This window comes from Globicephala melas, chromosome 4 (assembly GCF_963455315.2).
Source record: "Globicephala melas chromosome 4, mGloMel1.2, whole genome shotgun sequence".
NCBI classification, from domain to species: Eukaryota; Metazoa; Chordata; class Mammalia; order Artiodactyla; family Delphinidae; genus Globicephala; species Globicephala melas.
In genome coordinates this window covers 65,058,820-65,078,941 of record NC_083317.1, presented here as the reverse complement: position 1 = coordinate 65,078,941, position 20,122 = coordinate 65,058,820, and the positions used below count along the sequence as shown (strand labels likewise).

Here is a 20,122-nt window from a genome sequence, read left to right as displayed (position 1 = left end):
TCACTCGGTTGCCTTGAATGTTAGCATCTCCCGCTTGCACCTTCTGTAGAACCCTCATTTCATTCTTGGTACTCTTTTGGTTATTTTCCTGTCTTACGCAACCCACTAGGCCAAGAGCAACTTGAGAGCATCTTTGTAAACCCCAGAGTGTCCAGCATATTAGAGTCCCATTAAATATTTGTTGCATTGAATTGAAAGCCCCATACAAGATGGTTTCTGAATAAAACCATGAAAAGAGCCAGAGAAAGAAATATGCATAATTACACAAATTAGCTCAATTCACGAAGGTTATAGATTTATTTAGTTTGCCAGCCTCCTACTTTTTATGTCAGACTGTTTTCTGCTGTCTGTAACAGCAAGAGCTGGTATAAGGTGCTTTTGGGGAGGGTGACATTCACCCCTCTCCCTCTGGGGGGTGGCGGCGAGGGGTCCCCCAGAGGCATACTGGGTCAGCATCAGGCCATGGGCATGGCACCAGGGCATGGTATGCATGAGCCAGGCTTGAACTAGAACAAAGAGTGCCTGAGACTCGATCCCAGAAACTCAGTCGGTTCTGGGGCCCCGCCAAGAATGTGATTCATACCAAGGAGTGACTGGTGAGGCACTAGGGATAGTCAGTGTTTCTGGGGCACCCCGTGCAAAGCCTGGGTCCATTTCTAACTGGGAGTAGCTATGCGCCCTTGTGGGGAACCTTGAACAATCTTGGATTCCTGCTGTTCCAGCATATCAGCAATGTCCCAGGTCCTGAGCTTCCTAGAAGGGCTCTAACTCTGGCTTCCTGAGGAGGAAACAGGGTCCATCAATCATCTGCTGTGTGTTAGCCTCAGGGAGGCCAGCGAGCTACCCAATCTGCATGAGCTGCCCAAGGCCACCCGCCCAAGGCCACCGGCCTTTAGCCGAGCTCAGCGTCCACTTGCAAACACAAAGCCAGTGAGAAAACAGAATATCAGGTAGAATGAGGATCAAACTGGGTGCCTCTGACTCTAAGGCAAGTGCTGTTCCAGGAGGGAAGGAGGATTGTGGCTGCAGTAGGCAGGGAGGGGCCTGGGAGGAAAAGGTAGGGGACTTGAAAGTTACTAGGTGGGGTTAGAGTACGTGTGTGTGAAAAGCTCCTGACAGAGGGTGAAGTGCTATGCAAACGTTAGCTGTTATTATTACTATTCTCCATCTAGGCTGGGGGAAGAACAACGCAAGGGAGAAAAGGCTACTTTTTGCAGGTTAGTTCTTTTTTCTTTTGACAAAACTGTAACATAAATGTCAAATTATGAAATATGCTATTTTGGGAGATTGTGTTTGTGCCTAAGACAGGCTTGGCTTTGGGAGTCACACTAGATCTGGATTTAAATCTTGCCTCTCTTATCTCTACAATCTTGGCAAGTGATTTAACCTCTTGGATCTCAGTTTTCTCCTCTGTAAAAAGGGTAAAAATGCCCAATTCTTACAGATTTTGAAAATATTACTTTGTACGTATAAAGTGACTGGCACATAGTAAGCAATGAATGCAGACTGTAACTCTACAATTAAAAATAACAAGCAGGTGTGGTTTGGGGCTCAGCTTTCATTTCTGGGTCCCTTCTCCCCTTCCAAGACACCCCCCCTTCCTCCCCCTTCCTTTAGCAGCCTAATGTTCTCAGCTTTCTCTATCAAAAGCTGCTCTTAAAAAAATCTAGCACCAGTATCTGTCTCTTCTGATTTGAAGTCATCATGCTTTCTCAGGGGTCCCTTATTTTAAGGCTTACCTAAAATTGCATACTGGGGGGAAGATTAGCGGGACGGTGGGGGGCTGCTATCTAGACACCTAAAGTTCCATCAGGCTGTGGCTCCACCTCCATCAGGACTCAAGGACAGTCATTTCAGGGAGGAACACCAAAACCTAGTAAACTGAAGGGTGACATTTGTGTTGGGGCATAGAGAGAAACAGAAAATCAGGTGGGAATGCACCTGTAAGCAAAAAGAAAATTAAATCTGAAGCGTGACAAGTGGGTAAATGCCACTTTGGCTTCAATACAGGGCAAGCAATGAGTGAAAAAGAAAACAAAATAGAAAATCGAAAGAGCTAGTAGCGCCATGTTCCTGGGCCTCAAGACTGGAGTGAAGGAACCAGACCAAGGAAAGTGGAGACCTGAGACCCAGAAGGTGCGGGTTGTGGGGGGCGAGGTGGGGAGGTGCCCGGTAGCTCACACTGACTAGCCTGTTCTGGAGGAAATAAGCACTAAGTGGTCCCACCCAGAGGGTCTATCACTACTTTGTTCCAATACCTAATGGAAGAGGAGTTGGGGGGCACTTCTTATCCCCAGACTGAGTCCTGGACCTCTCAGCCCTGTCCTCCTCTGCCACCCTCTGCCACGGAATCCCAGGAAACTTTCTGCAGGGAGGTGACCCCCAGGAACAATCGGTCCCTAGCAAGTGCTTCAGAACTGCCTTGGTCAGTCAGCTTCTGGAATTTACAACGTGTTCTCCCCTCATCCCCACTCCCACAGGAAAAGCTTTCCAGGCTAGCCCACAGATGCCTAATGGATTAAGGGGGGAAATAAAAAGAATGTATCAAAAACTACCGCTCTGATGGCATTGGGGAGCTTATCCACCACTTACAGCATCATCTATGGGAAAATGTGTTCCCAGTTCCAACTTGTTTCCCTCTGCCCCAGCAGATGGTCCACTGGGCTCTACGGCAGGTCTGGGGCTACCTTAGCAGTCCCAAGGCCTGGGCCTCCAGCGGCTGGAAGGCATCTGGGCAGCTGCCAGTGGGGGTGGTAGGGGTGGAAGAAGGGCGAGGCTATGCCTGTCCTCAAGGGGCTCCTGGCAGAGGTCTGGAGACTGGGCAGGAGGGAGGGGTGTGGGTAGGCGGAATGGCTGTTTCCATCCTCTGGGTGTGTTGTTTACCATATCCAGACCATGCAGAGTCAGTTACAGTTTGGCCTCATGCAATCAGTCAGCTTGCTCCAGGTTTAAAAGCCTTAATTCTCCTCTTTTAGTTCTTCCTGTTTCACTGTGGGAGCCCAGATCTGGGGATGCCCCTCTGAACTCAAGCCCATGAGGTGGCTGTTCTGTCTGCACAAACTCCACCTCCAGGACCTGACTTCTCTTTCAGTTCCCTGAAGGTCCGGGAGTGGCTGGGTACCTTTCTCAGATCTTTCTGAGGGCCCTTGAGTTTCAGGTTGACATTTTGCTCTCCCACCACTGTATACGGATGGTCCACTCCCCAGAGGCTCTGGGAAATCCCTCCGTGAACTCTCCATTCTGCTTCCTGTCCCTCTTGGTGCTTAATTAACCCATCTGACCATATCATTTACTCGCTTCATCGGAGCCCTCATGCATTCAGTCATGGATAGCATGTGGTTATGCTAGGGCAAGTCCAGGGTGTTATGATAACAACAGCTACATTTAGAGCTTACCTTACGCATACCCTCTGCTAAGTGCTTTGCCCATAGTAACTCATTTCTCTTCACACCAGTCCTCTTATCCTCAATTCACAAATGAGGAAAGTGAGACCCAGAGGGGGTAAGTAACTTGCTCCAGGGTCACTCAGCTGGGAACAGGCAAAGTTAGGATTCTAGGCTGTAGGCTTCCAGAACTCTTAATGGGAGCCCCCAGCAGGGGGCACCTGACTTGGGAGGATCAGGGAAGGTTTCCAGAAGCAGCTGAGACCCAAAGGATGAAGAATTAGCTAGGAAAGGTGTGCAAACGATGCCAGGCAAGACGCTGGGAAGGAGACCACTAACCCAAAGAGGATGCCCCTGCCATTCAATGTTAAATCTTCTCGTGAACAGAAAAATATTCACCTTCCTTGCTAACACTTTGCTCCTGTTTATGTTTGGATTTTTTGTCTATTTAATTGAAGATAAAAGCTTTTGCATTTTCTCCTTCAGTCATGACAGCTAACTTCAAAGCTTAATTGAGCCATTGGTTTCTGAAAGTTTGTTCACATCCCTTAGACTGTAAATTTCTTGAGTCTGGAGTGCCTGTTTCTTTCTCTCCCACTGTACCTCCACAGCGCCTTATACTGGTTTCTTAAATAAGCGAATAAACAAAGTGAGAGAATGACTTAGCTTCAGAAATGTAGAATAGCTATGCCTCAAAGTTCCCATTGCCCTATCCTTGTTCTTTGAAATGCTGGGGCCATCTTACTCTCATCAAGCTTAAAATTATATTTTGTAATGGGTGTTTATTCGTTATGAACCTTTTGTAATCCCTCGATTCAAATACATATATATTTTTTCTTTTCAACCTGATAAGAACTAGAAAAAAACCTTCAGGAATAAGGTTCTTATCAAACATTCAGAGGGTACATTCTGAATAGTCAAGGCTGCTTATCCAGGGAGAAAATGATCTGTAAACCCCTGCACTATAAGCAGTGGTTCTCAACTCTTCCTGCATTCCAGAATCATCTAGGAAGCTTTTTTTTTTTTTTTTTTTTTTGCGGTACGCGGGCCTCTCACTGTTGTGGCCTCTCCTGTTGCGGAGCACAGGCTCCGGACACGCAGGCTCAGTGGCCATGGCTCATGGGCCCAGCTGCTCCGCGGCATGTGGGATCTTCCCAGACCGGGGCACGAACCTGCATTCCCTGCATCGGCAGGTGGACTCTCAACCACTGCCCCACCAGGGAAGCCCTCTAGGAAGCTTTTAAAACATACCCATGCCTGGGCACCAAGAGATTCTGATTTAATTGTTCTGAGAGGGGGCCTGGACATGAACTTTTTTTTCATGCTCCCCAAGTGATTCTATTGTGCTACCATCATGGCAAACCATTGCATGGACAATTATCCCTTTTTACCAGGGAGTGAGTCAAATGGCAGAGATTGTTGGGAAGGGTGAGGAAGTCCTCAGCCCTTAGAGTGGGACCAGCACGGAGGCAGAAGATAGCTTTCCTGTAATGCTCTCTTACTGGTCCCCTGACTCCTGGCCCCAGCATTTTCAAGCACTGTGGGAAGACCCAGAGCACTTGATTCAGAGGGGAGAGGTAGGAAATGCTCTGGGATGCACTCTGGCCTCACGGGGCTTCACCCACAGCCTCCCAACTGCAGGTGACACGATGTGGTTTTCATCACACAGCTGCAAGCAAGGGTCTTCGTATTCAGGGTTCAAAAAGAAGAAAAAGAAAGCTGTACTATTTTCAGCATCAGCAGTGAGGAAGTGATGATCTTCTCCCTCTATTCCAGACAGGAAGAGAAAGTTCTCTGGTTCCCGGGGGAGAGCTAGGGGTTGGGGCAGCAGCCACCATGCTGGAGGGGAAGGGAAAGAAACACTGGCTAAGTTGGCCAGGCGCAACTTCATGCCATTCTTGGGTGATCTCACCAGCCTGGAGAAAAGTGGCCAGAGAAGCAAAAGGGGGAAATTGGCCATTCGTATCAACCCTACGTGCAGCTTGGGATGACCAACAGCAGAGCCTGAACATGGCATCTGTGTGGCTGCCTGAAGAAACTGTATACACGATTTGTGTGTGTGTGTGTGTTTCTAAGGAAAGGTTTCTGCTTTTCATCAGCTTCCTAAAGATTAAGGACAACACTGGCCCCGAGCAACGTCTGCGCTAAGTTAAACACCTATTTGTCACCCTGCCTCATTAGATTTGTCTAGTTGAAGGTAGCAGGACTGGGTTACAGCAACTGGCAGAAGTGGATGACATTTTTCCTCTGTGCTCAGTCCGGGGGTATAAATTCCTCATGTTCAGGTGGTCTGAGCACAGCTAATTGTCACCAGCTTTGCCTTGTACCCCAGCTCAGAGATTTCCCTCCCTCCCCAAACACATGGGTTCTCTTGGATTCCCCACATCTCTGTTCTTTCCTTCTGCCCTTGTGTTCCCAGACCTGAATCCACTTTTCCGCCTCATTTTATCCTTGACCTCCAAAGCTGAGTAACTGGGATGTCAGTCTTGTGAGGCCCTCCCCAGCCTTCTAGATCCTAGTTACCATGCTGACTTCTCACCCTCAGGATTCTGGGCTGAACTTCCAAGGTGGTGAGCAAAGGGGCACTACCCAGGTCAGTTTTTCCTCCCTGGGGGCAGAGTCCAGGCCTTGTCTATTAACCAATACATGTTTCAGAAAGTCCATGAGGAGGACACATTGTTTTAGAGAAAACATTAGCACTGACTCTCTTTATTGATGCTACACTAAAAGAAAAATAAGAGACAACTGCTTAACTAGTTTTAGATGTGGGAAAAAAGAAATCCTAATTATTCTCATTTATATAAGCTGCTTATTATGCCTGCCTAATTCCTACGTGGCACCATAATGGTGTCTGGATCATTAAGTGGGTCAATTTCCTTCTGTTTCAAAGGAACTTTATTCAGGTATGTCAGTCTTGAAAGTTTGCTGATTCTGGGGCAGGACTGTCTGCTTTCAGTCAACGGGAAAAAAAATCATTAGAGGAGAATGTTGGCCTAGACAAGGATGCCAGGGAGGGGAGAGGAGGCTAGTGGGCCAGAGCCCTCTGTGTCCCTCATGATTGACTGTATGACCTGAGGCCAGTCACTTTACCTCTCCCGGCTTCCCTCCCTTCTCCCCAGGGCAGGAAGAGCATGGGATACTGGTTTCAATTTTTTTTTTCTTTAAGAGTAGCCCCTTTTCTTTTTTTTCCTGAACGAAACATATATAAAAACCCAAAATATAAATCAGGTGAAAGAGGAACCGTTTAAAGCTGCCTCTGAGGAGTCTTCACAGAACCCTAGGATTCCTTGCTCATCCTAGGATCTGTGACATTGTAAGAATGAGTCAGGACTGATAAGCACCTCCATGCAACTCTCAGCTTTGGAGTGAGGGCCCAAAAGAGCACCCACTTGGTGAAAGGTGGTATCCACGAGCATTCATAAGTGAACATGGACATGAACCTGAAGGCCCCCTGCAAAAACAGGTGGAGGAGAACCATTTCATTCTGAACTTCTGAGGGTAGTGATTAAGATGCATAGTTGGAGTTCTCTCACACTCAAAAAAACTCAACCTAAGGATGTTATTTCAAATCTACCTCTCCAGATTGTTGGAGAGGATTACATGAATTGACTCAGTTGTGTCCCAGTTTCAAAAGAGGCAGTTTTGAAACCTGTGGTCCCCCAAGCTGTAAAATACTAAGCCATCTGTCCTAATGACATGGCAGCCCCTGAACTCAAGGACACCACAGGAATATCACACCACTGCAAATTACTAGGTGGTGCTAAGTCCTTAAAAAAATGAAATAGAAACAAAAGCACTGCTCTGTTTTTGAGATGCACATTTGATATGAGCTAATCAAATAGTTTTTGAGATTATTTTCCTGGAGGCAGAGTTATTCTGCAGTTAGCCCTTCAGTTTCCCCCCTTTGTTGTATCTATCTATGTATAAACACAAGGCCCATATAGTGGACTTTTTTCTCCCTCACTGAAATTTCTGAAGACAAGGCCTTTTTGTCACGGGTAAGTGCAGGGCCAGTCAACCTTAACAAAAGCAGTCATTTAATGCTCAATTTCCTCAACTTTCCTTTGATTAAAAACTTCTCACTTCAAATGCTGGTACTGTATTATAGATTGTTTTCTTTCGCCCTCCCCCCCCAACAAACGTTTAATAAGTTGTCTCTACCCTGGAGGATTCCCTTTTTTTTTCCCAATCTGACCTTGAAAACATAGAGGCTCTCCTTTTCATGTACAGACCCTAAACTATTTTAAAATCAAGGCCCTCTGACCTTTTTACAACACTCTTCTTGTCAGACACACCAAACGCTAATCTGAAAACCAAGAGGAGGTAGAGGGTCTGAGGGGTTGGGAAGGGGAGGGAGGGAGCTACTATATATTTGGCATCAGTTCAGAAATTCAGAAAATGTTTGTGCAACCACTCCCCCGGCCAGGATCCACCGCACCCCCGCCTTCCAGCACATTAATAAAAAAAGATGTGAGCGGATGAAATCGGAGAGCCCGGGAGGGACACCTAAGGCGGTCATAATTACGTACCCAGAGAGAATCCCACTGAACACCACACCACAGATCGAGGCCTCCTCCCTCCCCTCCGACATCCAAAGTTTGGGAACAGGACCTCTCAATCCCCCACCCCCAAGCCCCAGAGGTGGCCGGTTAAACGTGTAGCAGCACCGGCGCACCGCCCATTAATGGCTTGGGTGACACAAACGGAAGGGCTGACACAACCTCTGCACGTCGGGGTGGCAGCGTTACGCACCTTAAGAACCATGTATGTTTAAAAAAAAAAAAAAGCACAGTGAGCGCTCAGGCCTGGAATACATTAACTTGGGAATTGAAGGCAACACGCCCTACGAGAGTCCCTCTCTCTCTCTCTCTCAAACAAAAAGAAGCGGGGTGGGGCGTTGGGGGGGGGGAGGGAGGCGAAGGCACTTTACCATCCTGTCCTGAGCTTTCCAGATACTCCGTCAGGTCACAGCCAAAGGCGCTGGCGGCTCCCTTTCGTTTCAGCTTCTGCTTGGCACCCTTGTTCTTCATGAGTTAGTCCCAAAGAGGTTGCCCCTCCGTCTTCCCCTCCCCGCTGCTTGGCACCGCGCCTGCGATGGTCTCCGGGGGAGGTTAGATCAGTGGTTGCGGCGCGGCGCTGGGGGGCCGCATGGGCGTGGGGAAGAGCCTGGGCCCGGGGCAGCGCGCATGGAGCCCGCGGGGCGCGGAGCCCGGCGCGGGCGCGGAGCCTGAAATCCACGGCGCTCTCCTCCAGGGCCGCGGTACCGCAGGCCGTGTGGAGCTGGCAGCGGCGGGCCGGCGCGCTGGGAGTGTCACTTCCTCACTTGGAGTCCCAGGGACTTTCACGGGCTCCCGCGGTGTCTTCGGGTGTTCTCCTCCGCTTCGGAGGGAGGGCGAGCTCTCCGGTCCGTCTTCTAGAAGCCCGGGAGTGGCCGAGAGCGCGGGGAAGCCGGCGGCGGCCAGGGGCGCGGGGACAGCCCGGGGGCTGCCGTAGGTCCTCTGCCCGGCGCGCGCTGTCCTGCCTTCAGACGGCTTTGGTAGAACGAAAAACAAGCATCCTGTCTCTCTCGCCCGCCCTCACGCCTTCCTTTTTTTCCTGTCTTACAAATCCTAGGATCATCCAGCTCAGGAAATGCTGGAAGGAAGTTAGCTAGGGAGGGGGGTGGAGGGTGGAAATTTTTGGCAGCTCCGTGCTGGTGTGTGTATGGAGCTGGAGGAAGTAGGTGGGTGGGTTGGGGAGGACGGGGTGGGGGAGAGAACGCGCTCTTCGGAGAGCTGTTCTGCGACTCTGGAGATAACTGGGCAGCTCGGGAGGAAATCGCCGCTCTCCTAGGAGCACCCGCAGTCCGAGCCGCCCGCTTCCTGCCCCACCGACGGCTCTTTGAAGACCGCAGGAGGAGGCGCGCTGGCTTTCTGGACGGAGGGGGCTAGGTGGGACTGAAAAAAAGGGGCCTGCCTTGTTTTTATCGTCATTGTCATCATCTCTTTGACACTTTCTATTTCGGTGCCTGCCTGCTCCTACACAGACACTTAAAGAGTAATGACGGAAACAAAAACAGGGATTCCAGCGGAGAAACCTGACGGGGAGCGGTTTTCAGCCGGCCACTCCCAACCTTCCACCCTCATTTCCGGCGCCCAGGTACCCCCAACCCAGCCAGGTCCCCTCCCAAGCTGAGGGAGGGATGGAGGCTGCCGCTTTGTAACCACTGCTCAGGAAATTAGATTTCTGGTTAGAGATTCAAGCGCGCGCGCGCACACACACACAAACGCACACACAGACGTTATTGTAAAGTTTGCTAAATGGAAGTGATGTGGGGGGGAAGTCTCAGATTTAAGGTGACTCTGATATTCTGACCTAATGTGGAGAAAGCAGTCTCCCAGGTTATTTCATAATTTGTCTCAAGTGTTCAGGAGGGCATGTTTTTTCTTCTCCAGTTAATTTGACTTCTGTGTACTCAGCACACAATAAGCACTCAAATTCTTGTTATTTAACCATTTTAGGATTAGATTAAACTTCCTGGGTAAATTCAAATCCATGTATAGGCTTGAAGGGTAAGGACATTCATACAGCTCAGAAGGCTGGAAAAAGCTTTAGGTATAGTATTTTAGTCACTGAATCCCTTTACAGTCTCTCATCTCCCTATGTATCACCAAGACAGTTTATGAACTTTGACCCTTGACCTTCTCTCTTTGTCAGAGCTTACAAGTGATAGCGTGCCTGCCAAATCTGGCTCACAGATGTGTTTGGTTTAGTACATGCCATGCTTTAAATTTTTTTTTAATTAATTGCCAACATTAAAGAGTTAACATTTTTCACATAAGAGATCGGGATTTCTGGCTTCTCTTGCAAAAATGGAAGATCTGGTCACACCGAAAGGGCATTTCCTTATGGCAAGGACCGCTGATGCCAAGTTGTAGCAGCCGGCATGGCGGCACCACCTTCTTTAGAGAGTGAGCCCTCCAGTTTCGAAGCCCCCAGTGCCCGTCTTCCCCACTGGAGTTTGCGGCCCAAGCTCTGTGTATGGTCTCTCCTTCCTTCTATTTTCCATCGGTCTCTCAGTGACACCAGCATTGCCCCAGTCATCTTGGCAAGACATCTTCAAGTAACCACTGACTCATTTCTCTCCGCCGCCACCTCCAGTCTAGTCCCGCCCAGACAGATGAGTCCTTCAAAATGCCTCTCCTCTGTGCTTCTTCCGTGCAGTCCCATTCAGTGAGGACCATTCACTCCTAAATTATTAGAATAACTCCTAGTGGGGTTTGCTGAGTCCGGTCTCTTCCCATTTCATCCTGTGCACTAAGGGCCTGTTGAGTCTTCTGAAGTATTGCTGTTGTTGTCTGCCTGCTTTGCTCAGAACCTGTCAATGACTCCCTGTTTCCTACTCCCACGACAGCAATTTCTAAGCATCTTGTAAGCTACTTGGAGAATATTTGATAGGGTATTTAGTATAATGACTTGTTCCTTTATTTATAGAGAAGCATCTCCACATGAGACTGTAATTATTACTATTTTTTATAATTATTACTATTTATTTAGGAATTTACTGTACCAAAGGCTTTCATATTTGACCGACAGTGCATTTCATCATTTTGGTAGCAAAGGAGAGAGGCTAAAGGGTTGCTCTTTTCCTGGGTCCAGACCCCTAAGCACAAATTATGGGTAAGTTGTCAAGCCCTGTGAATTACCTTTCTAAAGCTTTAAAAACATTCTTCTAACTTTTTATGTTGAAGTAATTTCAGCTTATAAAAATTTTTACAATAGTCAAAGAATTCCCATATACCCTTCATCGAGCTTTCCCAAATATTAATGTCTTATATAACCAGAGTACAATTATCAAAGTTAGGAAATTTATATTGATGCAATAATATTAACTAATCAGCAGACCTTATTCAAGTATTAATTAATTTTAATTATATAAAAATTTTATTAAATATGGTCTTTCTGACAATAAAGTTCACCAGTTAAATAAACAGTAATTTACAAGTAATTGTCAAAACACTTCACTTTATAACATTAGCTATGTAGGAGATCCCCTTAAGCACCATCAAACCCAGCAGGTGTAGGTTGTCACAAAACAGGGCTGCCTAGATGAACCATAAAGCTAATGACTGACTCAGCCCAAAGATTCTTCTGTGCTTTACTGAGGATTCCCCAAAGGGACCCCACAATCACAGAATTTTCATTCTGGAACAGCCTGAGACCTTTCAGCCCCTGCTTCGTGATAAGCTGGTTTCCGGTTGTTTAGGTTCAGGCTGAACAATGGACAAGGTGTCCATTACGTCTGGACCAATTGAACAAACTTTATTTGAAATGTGTACATGGTGGTTCTTTGTCTCTACCTGATAGCTCTCAACTATCTACACCTTATGGTGGGAAGAACTCACAATTTATCAGGCTGGATAATGAAGCTACACGGTGACAGCCTGACCCAGGGAGCTGGAAGGTTGCCCTCTCCCGGTTTGCTCCCCACCCCCTCTCATTGCTGAGTAAGCCCTGTGATAATTGCCGAATTTAAATCTAGCCCTTGTTCTGGACACTCTCCTTCTATTTTTCTTTCTCTTCCCATTTTTCTTTTTCTCTTTGCTTACTCTAAGATGTGTACCTTTCTCTGGGTCTGTGGAAGGAAGTCAGATTTGGGTTCCGATGGGTTTTTTCACAGGGCTGAGGATTTCCCAGGAAGCAGGTTAAATGGAAATAGTGTAGGAATGTTAACAGGAGGACTAATTAAGCTATTTGGTGATAATATAAATTATGCCTGTAGCAGATTATCATGGTGCAGAAAGCACTTAGCTCACATGGAACTCCCACAGAAGAGCTCTGTCCTTGCCTATGATTTATCTTATCTACAATTGGTTAAGACTGGTGCTTATCAAAATGTGCCATCTGCTTCTTTCACTCACCAACGTTGGTAGCAATCTTCCCTGCTGTAAATAAACAGATGCAGAAGACCAAGAGTGAATATTGGGAGATTTTTTTTAAAATTGAAGCATAGTTGATTTACGATGTTGTGTTAATTTCTGCTGTACAGCAAAGTGATTCAGTTTGTGTGTATATATATATATATATATATATATACACATTCTTTTTTATATTCTTCTCTATTATGCATAAAAATATCCTTCTCATAGGATATTGAATATAGTTCCCTGTGCTATACAGTTGTTATACAGGACCTTGTTATTTATCCATGCTTTATGTAATAGTTTGCATCTGCTAACTACAACTCCCAATCCATCCCTCCCTCACCCCCCACTCAGTATTGGGAGATTTTAATGTCACCTGTGATTTAGCCTTTTCTTTTACCCAATGGGCCCATAAAGCTAGAGTAGAAATCAGCAGTTTTAGAGTTCTCCCTTCTCTCCTCATGCCCAGCCAATTAAGTATTCATATAACTCCTTGTTCATGGACTGTGGTTAATATGCTCTGAATTCTTTGTTCTGGGGTACATCCTTCTGCTACGTACATTTTCTCTCCCCCTTTCTTCTCCCCCTTTCCAGTTTAAAGTTGCTAGTGTTGGGACTTCCCTGGTGGCGCAGTGGTTAAGAATCTGCTTGCCAATGAAGGGGACATGGGTTCAAGCCCTGATCCGGGAAGATCCCTCATGCCGCAGAGCAACTAAGCCCGTGTGCCACGACTACTGAACCTACGTGCCACAACTACTGAAGCCCACGCAGCTAGAGCCCATGCTCTGCAACAAGAGAAGTCACTGCAATGAGAAGCTTGCGCACCACAATGAAGAGTAGCCCCCACTCGCCACAACTAGAGAAAGCCCGCATGAAGCAACAAAGACCCAATGCTGCCAAAATTAAAAATAAAAATAAAAACAAACCAAAAAAACAATAGTTCTCTGTTTAAAAAAAAAATAAAGATGCTAGTGTTGTCACTGATTGTTGGGTGTGATGGGCTGAATTGTGCCCCCCTCCATGTTCATATGTTGAAGCTCCAATCCCCAATCCCTCAGAATCTGACTGTATTTGGAGATAGGGCCTTTAAAGACGTGATTAAGTTAAAATGAGGCTATTAGATTTGGCCATAATTCAATCTGACTGGTGTCCTTGCAAGAAGAGATTAGGACACAGAGAGACACCAGGGATGTGTACCACAGAGAAGAAACCATGTGAGGACATGGCCTTATGAGAAGGTGGTGAGAAGGTGGCCATCTGCAAGGCAAGGAGAGAGGCCTCAGGAGAAATCAAACCTGCCGACACCTTGATCTTGGACTTCCAGCCTCCAGAGCTGTGAGAAAATAAATTTCTGTTATTTAAGCCACCTTCTCTATGCTATTTTGTTATGGCAGCCCTAGCAGACTGATATATTGGGTGAGGTTCTTCCATGAGAGAGGTCTTGTGCCCCTTCTGAGCCCAGCCACCACTACTCTGAGGGTCTGAAGTCAGTAGAAGATGAGGATGGCCAGAGCAAAAAGGCTTCTAGAAAGTTATGTATGCCAAACTCATTATTGCATTACCCTGTGCTATGGGTTCCCAGTGTAGGTTATAATGCAAACTGTTGCTCCTAAGTGTCCAAATGAGATTGGATAAGCATCCTTAGTGGGGTTGAGGGAGGTCCACATTAGCAATCTCTAATCAAACAGAACAGAGTGGAGGAGAGGTCAACTCGACGGGAGAGAAGGAACGAGAACCGGAATCAGTCTCCCCATCCTAGAAGCAAGAATAACCTTTAGCCTGTAGGCGGTACATCCTGAAACATGGCAGCTAACCTCCCATTGCTCCACCAACTCTGCAACCATGAAAGCCAGTTTTGCTTCTAAATGGGGTTCTAAGAGCAAGCAGGTGTGGTGATAACGAAGACGGAGGAAGGCTTTAAATGGTCCCACTCCCAGCTTAAAAGGTAAAAGACAGACATTATTATTATAAATGATATTCTCTCTCTCTCTCTCTTTCTCTCTGTTTCTGAAGCATTCTGTATTTAAGTTCCTTTTCAGTTCCTAGAGTTGCAAAACTGTATTGCTCAGGGCAAAAAATAAATAAATAAATGAAAACACATTGGGAAACACAGCTTTACAGCCTCAGTTCCCTAGCTGAGAATGTGATTCAGTTGCTTCCCCATCAACTAGGCATTTTGGAGTAGAAAGGGCAGAAGGTGAGGGAATAATGAGAAAGAAAAAGACTTGGTTTCAAAAAAGAAAGTCTTACTAACTTTTTATAATAAAATTGCATCGATCAATGCCCCTACCCGCTAATTCAGAACCTCAGACTTTTATTTAAAAGACGAGATGTAGGAGGGGGTAGAGTCCAAGATGACCCCAAGTTTATCGGATTGGGGGCTGGTAAGGGTAAATAGTATTTTTTGGAGAAAGATAAAACATACCTGTCAAGGGCCATGTCAGAGCTGTCAGGAGGAAAAGTCCTTTGATAGTGTAACATGCAGGACTGGGTAGAAATTGAGAGGTTAGGACTAGAGATTAGATGAGACACCTGCACACAGTATTTGAAATTATTTGAGAAATAAGTTTTCCCCCTCCAATATTTAAGTTACATTCTAATTTCTTTGCATTGAATGTTGTTCAAAAACAAGAGGTTTAGAGATCTTTTGTGTCCTGCAGAGTGTTTTAAAAACCGTAGCCACATTTGACCCATAATGCACAGTGTAGCACTAAATGAATCTTCAGTATTTCAGAAACGATGAACAAACCAGGCAGCACAAGACCCTCTTGTCTCACTCCACGTGGGCGCTGGACTCAGCCAAACAGCAGTGGGAAACTTCCTTCCTAGAGTCACATGCAGAGAAGAGACTTCACAAGGCCGGGGGGAGAGCCAAGTGCCCTGGGTAGAATCACTATTATACCGGCATGGGAATCTGGGCAGGGTCTTTTTATTTTTTTAGTTCTTTTTAAATTTTTTTTTTTTTTTTTTTTTGCGGTACGCGGGCCTCTCACTGTTGTGGCCTCTCCCTCTCCTGTCGCGGAGCACAGGCTCCGGACGCGCAGGCTCAGCGGCCATGGCTCACGGGTCCAGCTGCTCCGCGGCATGTGGGATCCTCCCGGACCGGGGCACGAACCCGTGTCCCCTGCATCGGCAGGCAGACTCTCAACCACTGCGCCACCAGGGAAGCCCTAAAATTTTATTTTATATTGGAGAATAGAGAGTTGATTTGCAATGTTGTGTTAGTTTCAGGTGTATAGCAAAGTGATTCGTTTATACATATTACATGTATTCTTTTTCAACTTCTTGTCCCATTTAGGTTACTACAGAGTGTTGAGTAGAGTTCCCTGTGCTACACAGTAGGTCCTTGTTGATTATCTATTTTATATATAGTAGTGGCCTTAGTTTCTAAGTCTGAATTTGTATCCCTTTGGGTGGAGGTGTCTGTTCGGTGGCCCAGAGGGAAAGATGTCTGGGTTGGGGGGTGTGGGGCGTTGCTGGAACCGGCAGCCCCCGGAGACCTGGCTGGGTCTGTCCTGAGGACCTAGCAATAGGTTCTGGGGTCGCTCTCAGCAGCTGGGCTTGGGATCACTTCTCTCACTCCCTGCTCTGTATCTTGGGAGTTCCTAATCTGAACAGAGACTCCGGGAAGAAAAAACTAGATTCCTCATAGAATTCAGGAGTCCCTGGGAGAGGGGATAACTTAGCTATCTGGCTGATTCCATTTATCTTAGTGTCTTGTTTGTTTTGTTTTGTTTTGTTGCCTCTTATTTTGCCTCTGTTTCCCGTTTTACTCTGTTCTGCATCCCTTTGGGAATGTTGCCTTCTTTCTGGCTCGGAGAAAGCCAATAAAAGGAGCAGAGATGTGGTTCCAGCTCCATCTGTCTCCCCCAGGGTCTCCAAATACTGAAACAAGTGATTTTCTTAGGTGGGTGGGGATCTGTCTCCACCCCGCTCATTGTGTTCCAGAGTTTCCTGTGCATTGCCTGTAACCCTTTACCAATCTGCCAGGAGCCTTTTAACACAAAAGGGAGGAGATGGGGGAAGGGAGTACTGAGGAAAAACATCCCTATAAATAGCCCTCTTGAACAAAATTGTTTTCCCAGTACACAGTTGTTTTTAGGCCTCCATGCCCCCCGTGATCTACCTCTGCACCCTCCTCCTCATACATTCCAACCTTCCTCAACATGCCTGGTGTTCTTACTCAGTCCTCTCTGGATGAAGATGTTCTAGAGGCACAGGATAGAAGCTTCAGATCCCCCATAGGCCCCTCACCAGCTCTGGGTGCATGGGCTGTGGTCTGGGGCTGACCTGGATTGAACAAATTTCTCAACCTCTTTGAGCCTTAGTTCCTCCACCTGATAAATCAAGGTTATAATAACTACCTGGTAGAGTTGTTGTGAGGATTAAATAAGATAAGGAAATAGCCTAGCACTTGGCCTGTATTTAGGCCAGTGCTCAGTATACAAAGGAGAGTGATTTTTTTTTTTAATTGAAATATAGTTGATTTACAATGTTGTGCTAGTTTCAGGTATACAGCAAAGTGATTCAGATACTTTTCCCATATAGGTTATTACAAAATAACGAGTGTGGCTCCCTGTGTTATATAGTAGGTCCTTGTTGGTTATCTATTTCATATATAGTAGTCTGTGTAGGTTAATCCCAATGTCCTAATTTATCCCCCCCCCCCCCGCTTGCCTCTTTGTTAACCATAAGTTTGTGTTTTACGCCTGTGAATCTCCTTTCTGTTTTGTAAATAAGTTCATTTGTACCTTTTTTTTTTTTTTAGATTCCACATATAAGCGATATCATATGATATTTGTCTTTCTCTGTCTGGCTTACTTCACTTAGTATGGTAATCTCTAGGTCCATCTATGTTGCTACAGATGGCATTATTTCATTCTTTTTAACGGCTGAGTAATATTCCATTGTAGAGAATGATTTTTATTATCTTCTCACTGAGCAATATTTCTGTTTCCTCCATCATGATCCAGTTCCTTGGGATTATTTTTCCCATTTCCCCATCCTGGTCCCATTTCCCATATAAAACACATTTATAAGACTTTATTTTATTTTCATTTATTTATTTATATCTTAACCAGTTCCAACATGGTTTGAGATGATTTACTTTACATTTAACTGTTTAGAACCAGGAAACATTTTCAGAAAAGGTAAGATTGCCTCTTGTTAAACAGTTTTCTGACACTGAAGATATGTTGCCTTTTGTGGGCAATTTGGGAAGCAGTTCTGATTGTGGCTCACACTTTTCTTACATCTCTGGTGTCCCCAGACCTGTTTTTACTCCTATCTTGAAAGCACAATATGCAGAAATTAGTTTGAGGACAGGAATTATCAGAGGTTACAGATATAAGTTACCTCAATATATAATTATATCCCCCAAATTGTAAACATTTGGAAGTTGGACAATATATTGCTATTGTTTTTCATTATACCTTTTGGATATGTTTCAAGGTCATGGGGGTTGGCAGTGGTGGGAAAATGGTACCAGTTTTTAAAAAGGATTATACTTGAAAAATCTTACATCTATTTCAGGGAACATTCTGCTTTTTTCAATCCTCAGTACACAAGTATTTAATTCTCCATGCGGATCCTAAAAGAACCTAGTCAGATGTACACAAATATCATTTACTGGTGCACTTTTTCACAGTAAGATTGTGTGTGTATATCTATCTAACACCAGCTTATCACACATTAATTTAATTTCATGGGAAGTCCTCACAGATTTCGTGGGAACTGATTATTTAAAGCAGCTTCAGGTTTCCTCTCTAATTCTTCTATTTAGAAGAACCTCTTCAGTTGGATATCTACCTTGCGGTGTATTAAAACCTTTCAGATTAACATGCACATGCCTGGATTTACTCCTAAAATATCCTACCTAAACCCCTACATTTCCCAGACAGTCCTGATTTCAAATATTCTGCCCCATTGTCAAACCACATGCCAAAGGATGTGTACTGATTTTTGCTTTAGAAAATACGAGCAATGTTATAAGATGAATTGTGTCCCCCACCAAATTCACATGTTGAAGTTTTAACTCCAGTACCTCAGAATCTGAACTTCCTTTGGAAGGAGGGTGGTTGTGATGTAATGAATTAAGATGTGATCAAACTGGAGTAGAATGGGTTCCTCACCCAATACAAAAGGTGTTCTTAGAAAAGGGGGAAATTTGAACACATTCATGCACACAGGACGAATGCCAAGATAAAGGCAGAGATTGGAGTGATGCTTCTGCATGCCAAGGAATGCCAAGTATTGGCAGGAAACCACCAGAAGCTAGGGGAGAGGCATGGAACAGGTTCTTCTTCACAGCGCTTAGAAGAAACCAACCCTGCCGACACCTTGATCTTGACTTCTAGCCTCCATGACTGTGAGATAGTAAATTTCTGTTGTAGAAGCCACCCAATTTGTGGTACTTTGTTACAGCAGCTCTAGTAAACTAATGTAGCCAGCATAGTAAAGAAGCAGAGCCAGCCCCCAGTCCCGCGTTGGAAACTGTTACTCTAATGATCAGATTGGTAAGAGTCTAAGTAAACTCAGAAGTCTCTTGGTGGAAATATCTGTATCTTTAGCTGATGCTAACGGTTAAGCACTTTTATACAGAGAATGCTCACTTCAGCAAGGAGCTCCAATGGAGGTCAAGGAGAAGAGTTACAGAAGTATACAGGGTTTCACCTGATTGTACAGGATGGGTGGGATAGGGAGATTGGCGGAGGTGGGGGGTGGGCTCCTTCCCACATACCTTAATGTTTTGAAGCATGTTTGGGGTACCAGAGAAAGGAAGCTCTGCGGGGCCTGTGTGATGGCGCTGTGGCCTCTTGCATTGGCCACTCTGGCTCCGGCCACTTGCTCTTCTGTCCCTTCTCACACCTCTGCAAGGGATCCAGTAAGGAATTACCTTCCTGAAGGCTGGAATTTTCAAGAGTCTGCGAAGTCTGTTTACACTCAGCATTTACTCATTTATTCAGCCAGTCAAATTTCCTTAGCGTACTCTACATGCCAGATACCGGGTTTGGTGCTGAGGACACAAAGCAGAAAAGACTCCATCCATGCCCTCAGGAGCCCTCACCCTAGTGGCAAGAGAGCCAAGCACACTGGCAACTGCAATATCAGGAGACAGATGGGAGCCCTGGAGTCGGAGTGATTGATTGCCTGGCTGAGTCGAGGGGGTATCCTAGAGGAGGTGACTCTGGTGGAGGCTTGAAGCGTGACGATTTCTCCTGCAGATAACAGGGGAGAGGATTTTCAGAAAAACAAGGACAGCATTTCTAGGGACACAGACATGTGTGAGACCAGGACTTGTGCAGGGAGTGGAAAGCGTCAGCATGGTTGGGTGTGGGAGAGATTGGTGGCATGGCTGGCTTGTGCCAGTCCGGAGTTGATCCTGCAGTGGGAATTCATTAAAGAACTTGGAGCAAGGCAGTGTTGGCCAAACCTGGCAGAGATGTGGGGGTCAGGACAGGGACAGAGGGAGGCGGCAAACCAGGGGGAAGGGCACCATGCAGCATCCCTCCTTGCCTACTCTCTCACCTTACTGAGAGGTGGAGATGCATCCTGGTTGACGCCTAGTTTCTGAAGTTGAACTACTTGGGGTCAAATCCTGGCCTTGTCACTTGCTTTAGTCCCGCAACTAGTTCATTCTGAAGCCTAAATATGAAATCAGATGGTCTATTAAGGGAATTTATCTGTATTAATACTACATTTTGCACGAAAAACAAGTCACAATAGATTCTAGAAACTGTGGAGCTGTAAGTTTAGCTTCTCTCCCTGGGAATTATTTGTAAGAACATCATCACAAAGTTAATTTGCACACGCCTTAAACTGTATATCATACCTTGT

At 45.9% G+C, this 20,122-nt stretch overlaps 2 protein-coding genes and 1 long non-coding RNA gene across 3 annotated transcripts in view; 2 read left to right on the top strand and 1 right to left on the bottom strand.

Annotated features, from left to right (window-relative positions):
* ARHGAP31 (Rho GTPase activating protein 31) overlaps window positions 1-9,098 on the bottom strand; it is a 116,063-nt gene extending 106,965 nt beyond the window's left edge. Inside the window, exon 1 of the mRNA XM_030857204.2 lies at window positions 8,314-9,098. Coding sequence (XP_030713064.1) covers window positions 8,314-8,413 — 100 coding nt within the window. The 5' untranslated portion in view covers window positions 8,414-9,098. The remainder of the gene's footprint in view (window positions 1-8,313) is intronic.
* On the top strand, window positions 8,340-12,015 carry LOC132597245 (uncharacterized). Its single transcript, XR_009563707.1, has 4 exons — window positions 8,340-8,493; window positions 9,409-9,521; window positions 10,920-11,042; window positions 11,730-12,015. It is a non-coding gene; the product is annotated as an uncharacterized lncRNA (long non-coding RNA).
* A 3,379-nt stretch (window positions 12,016-15,394) lies between these two features.
* Window positions 15,395-20,122, top strand: part of B4GALT4 (beta-1,4-galactosyltransferase 4) — a 41,841-nt gene continuing 37,113 nt past the window's right edge. The window contains exon 1 of the mRNA XM_060298108.2: window positions 15,395-15,624. The gene's annotated coding sequence lies outside the window, so the exon portion shown is untranslated. The remainder of the gene's footprint in view (window positions 15,625-20,122) is intronic.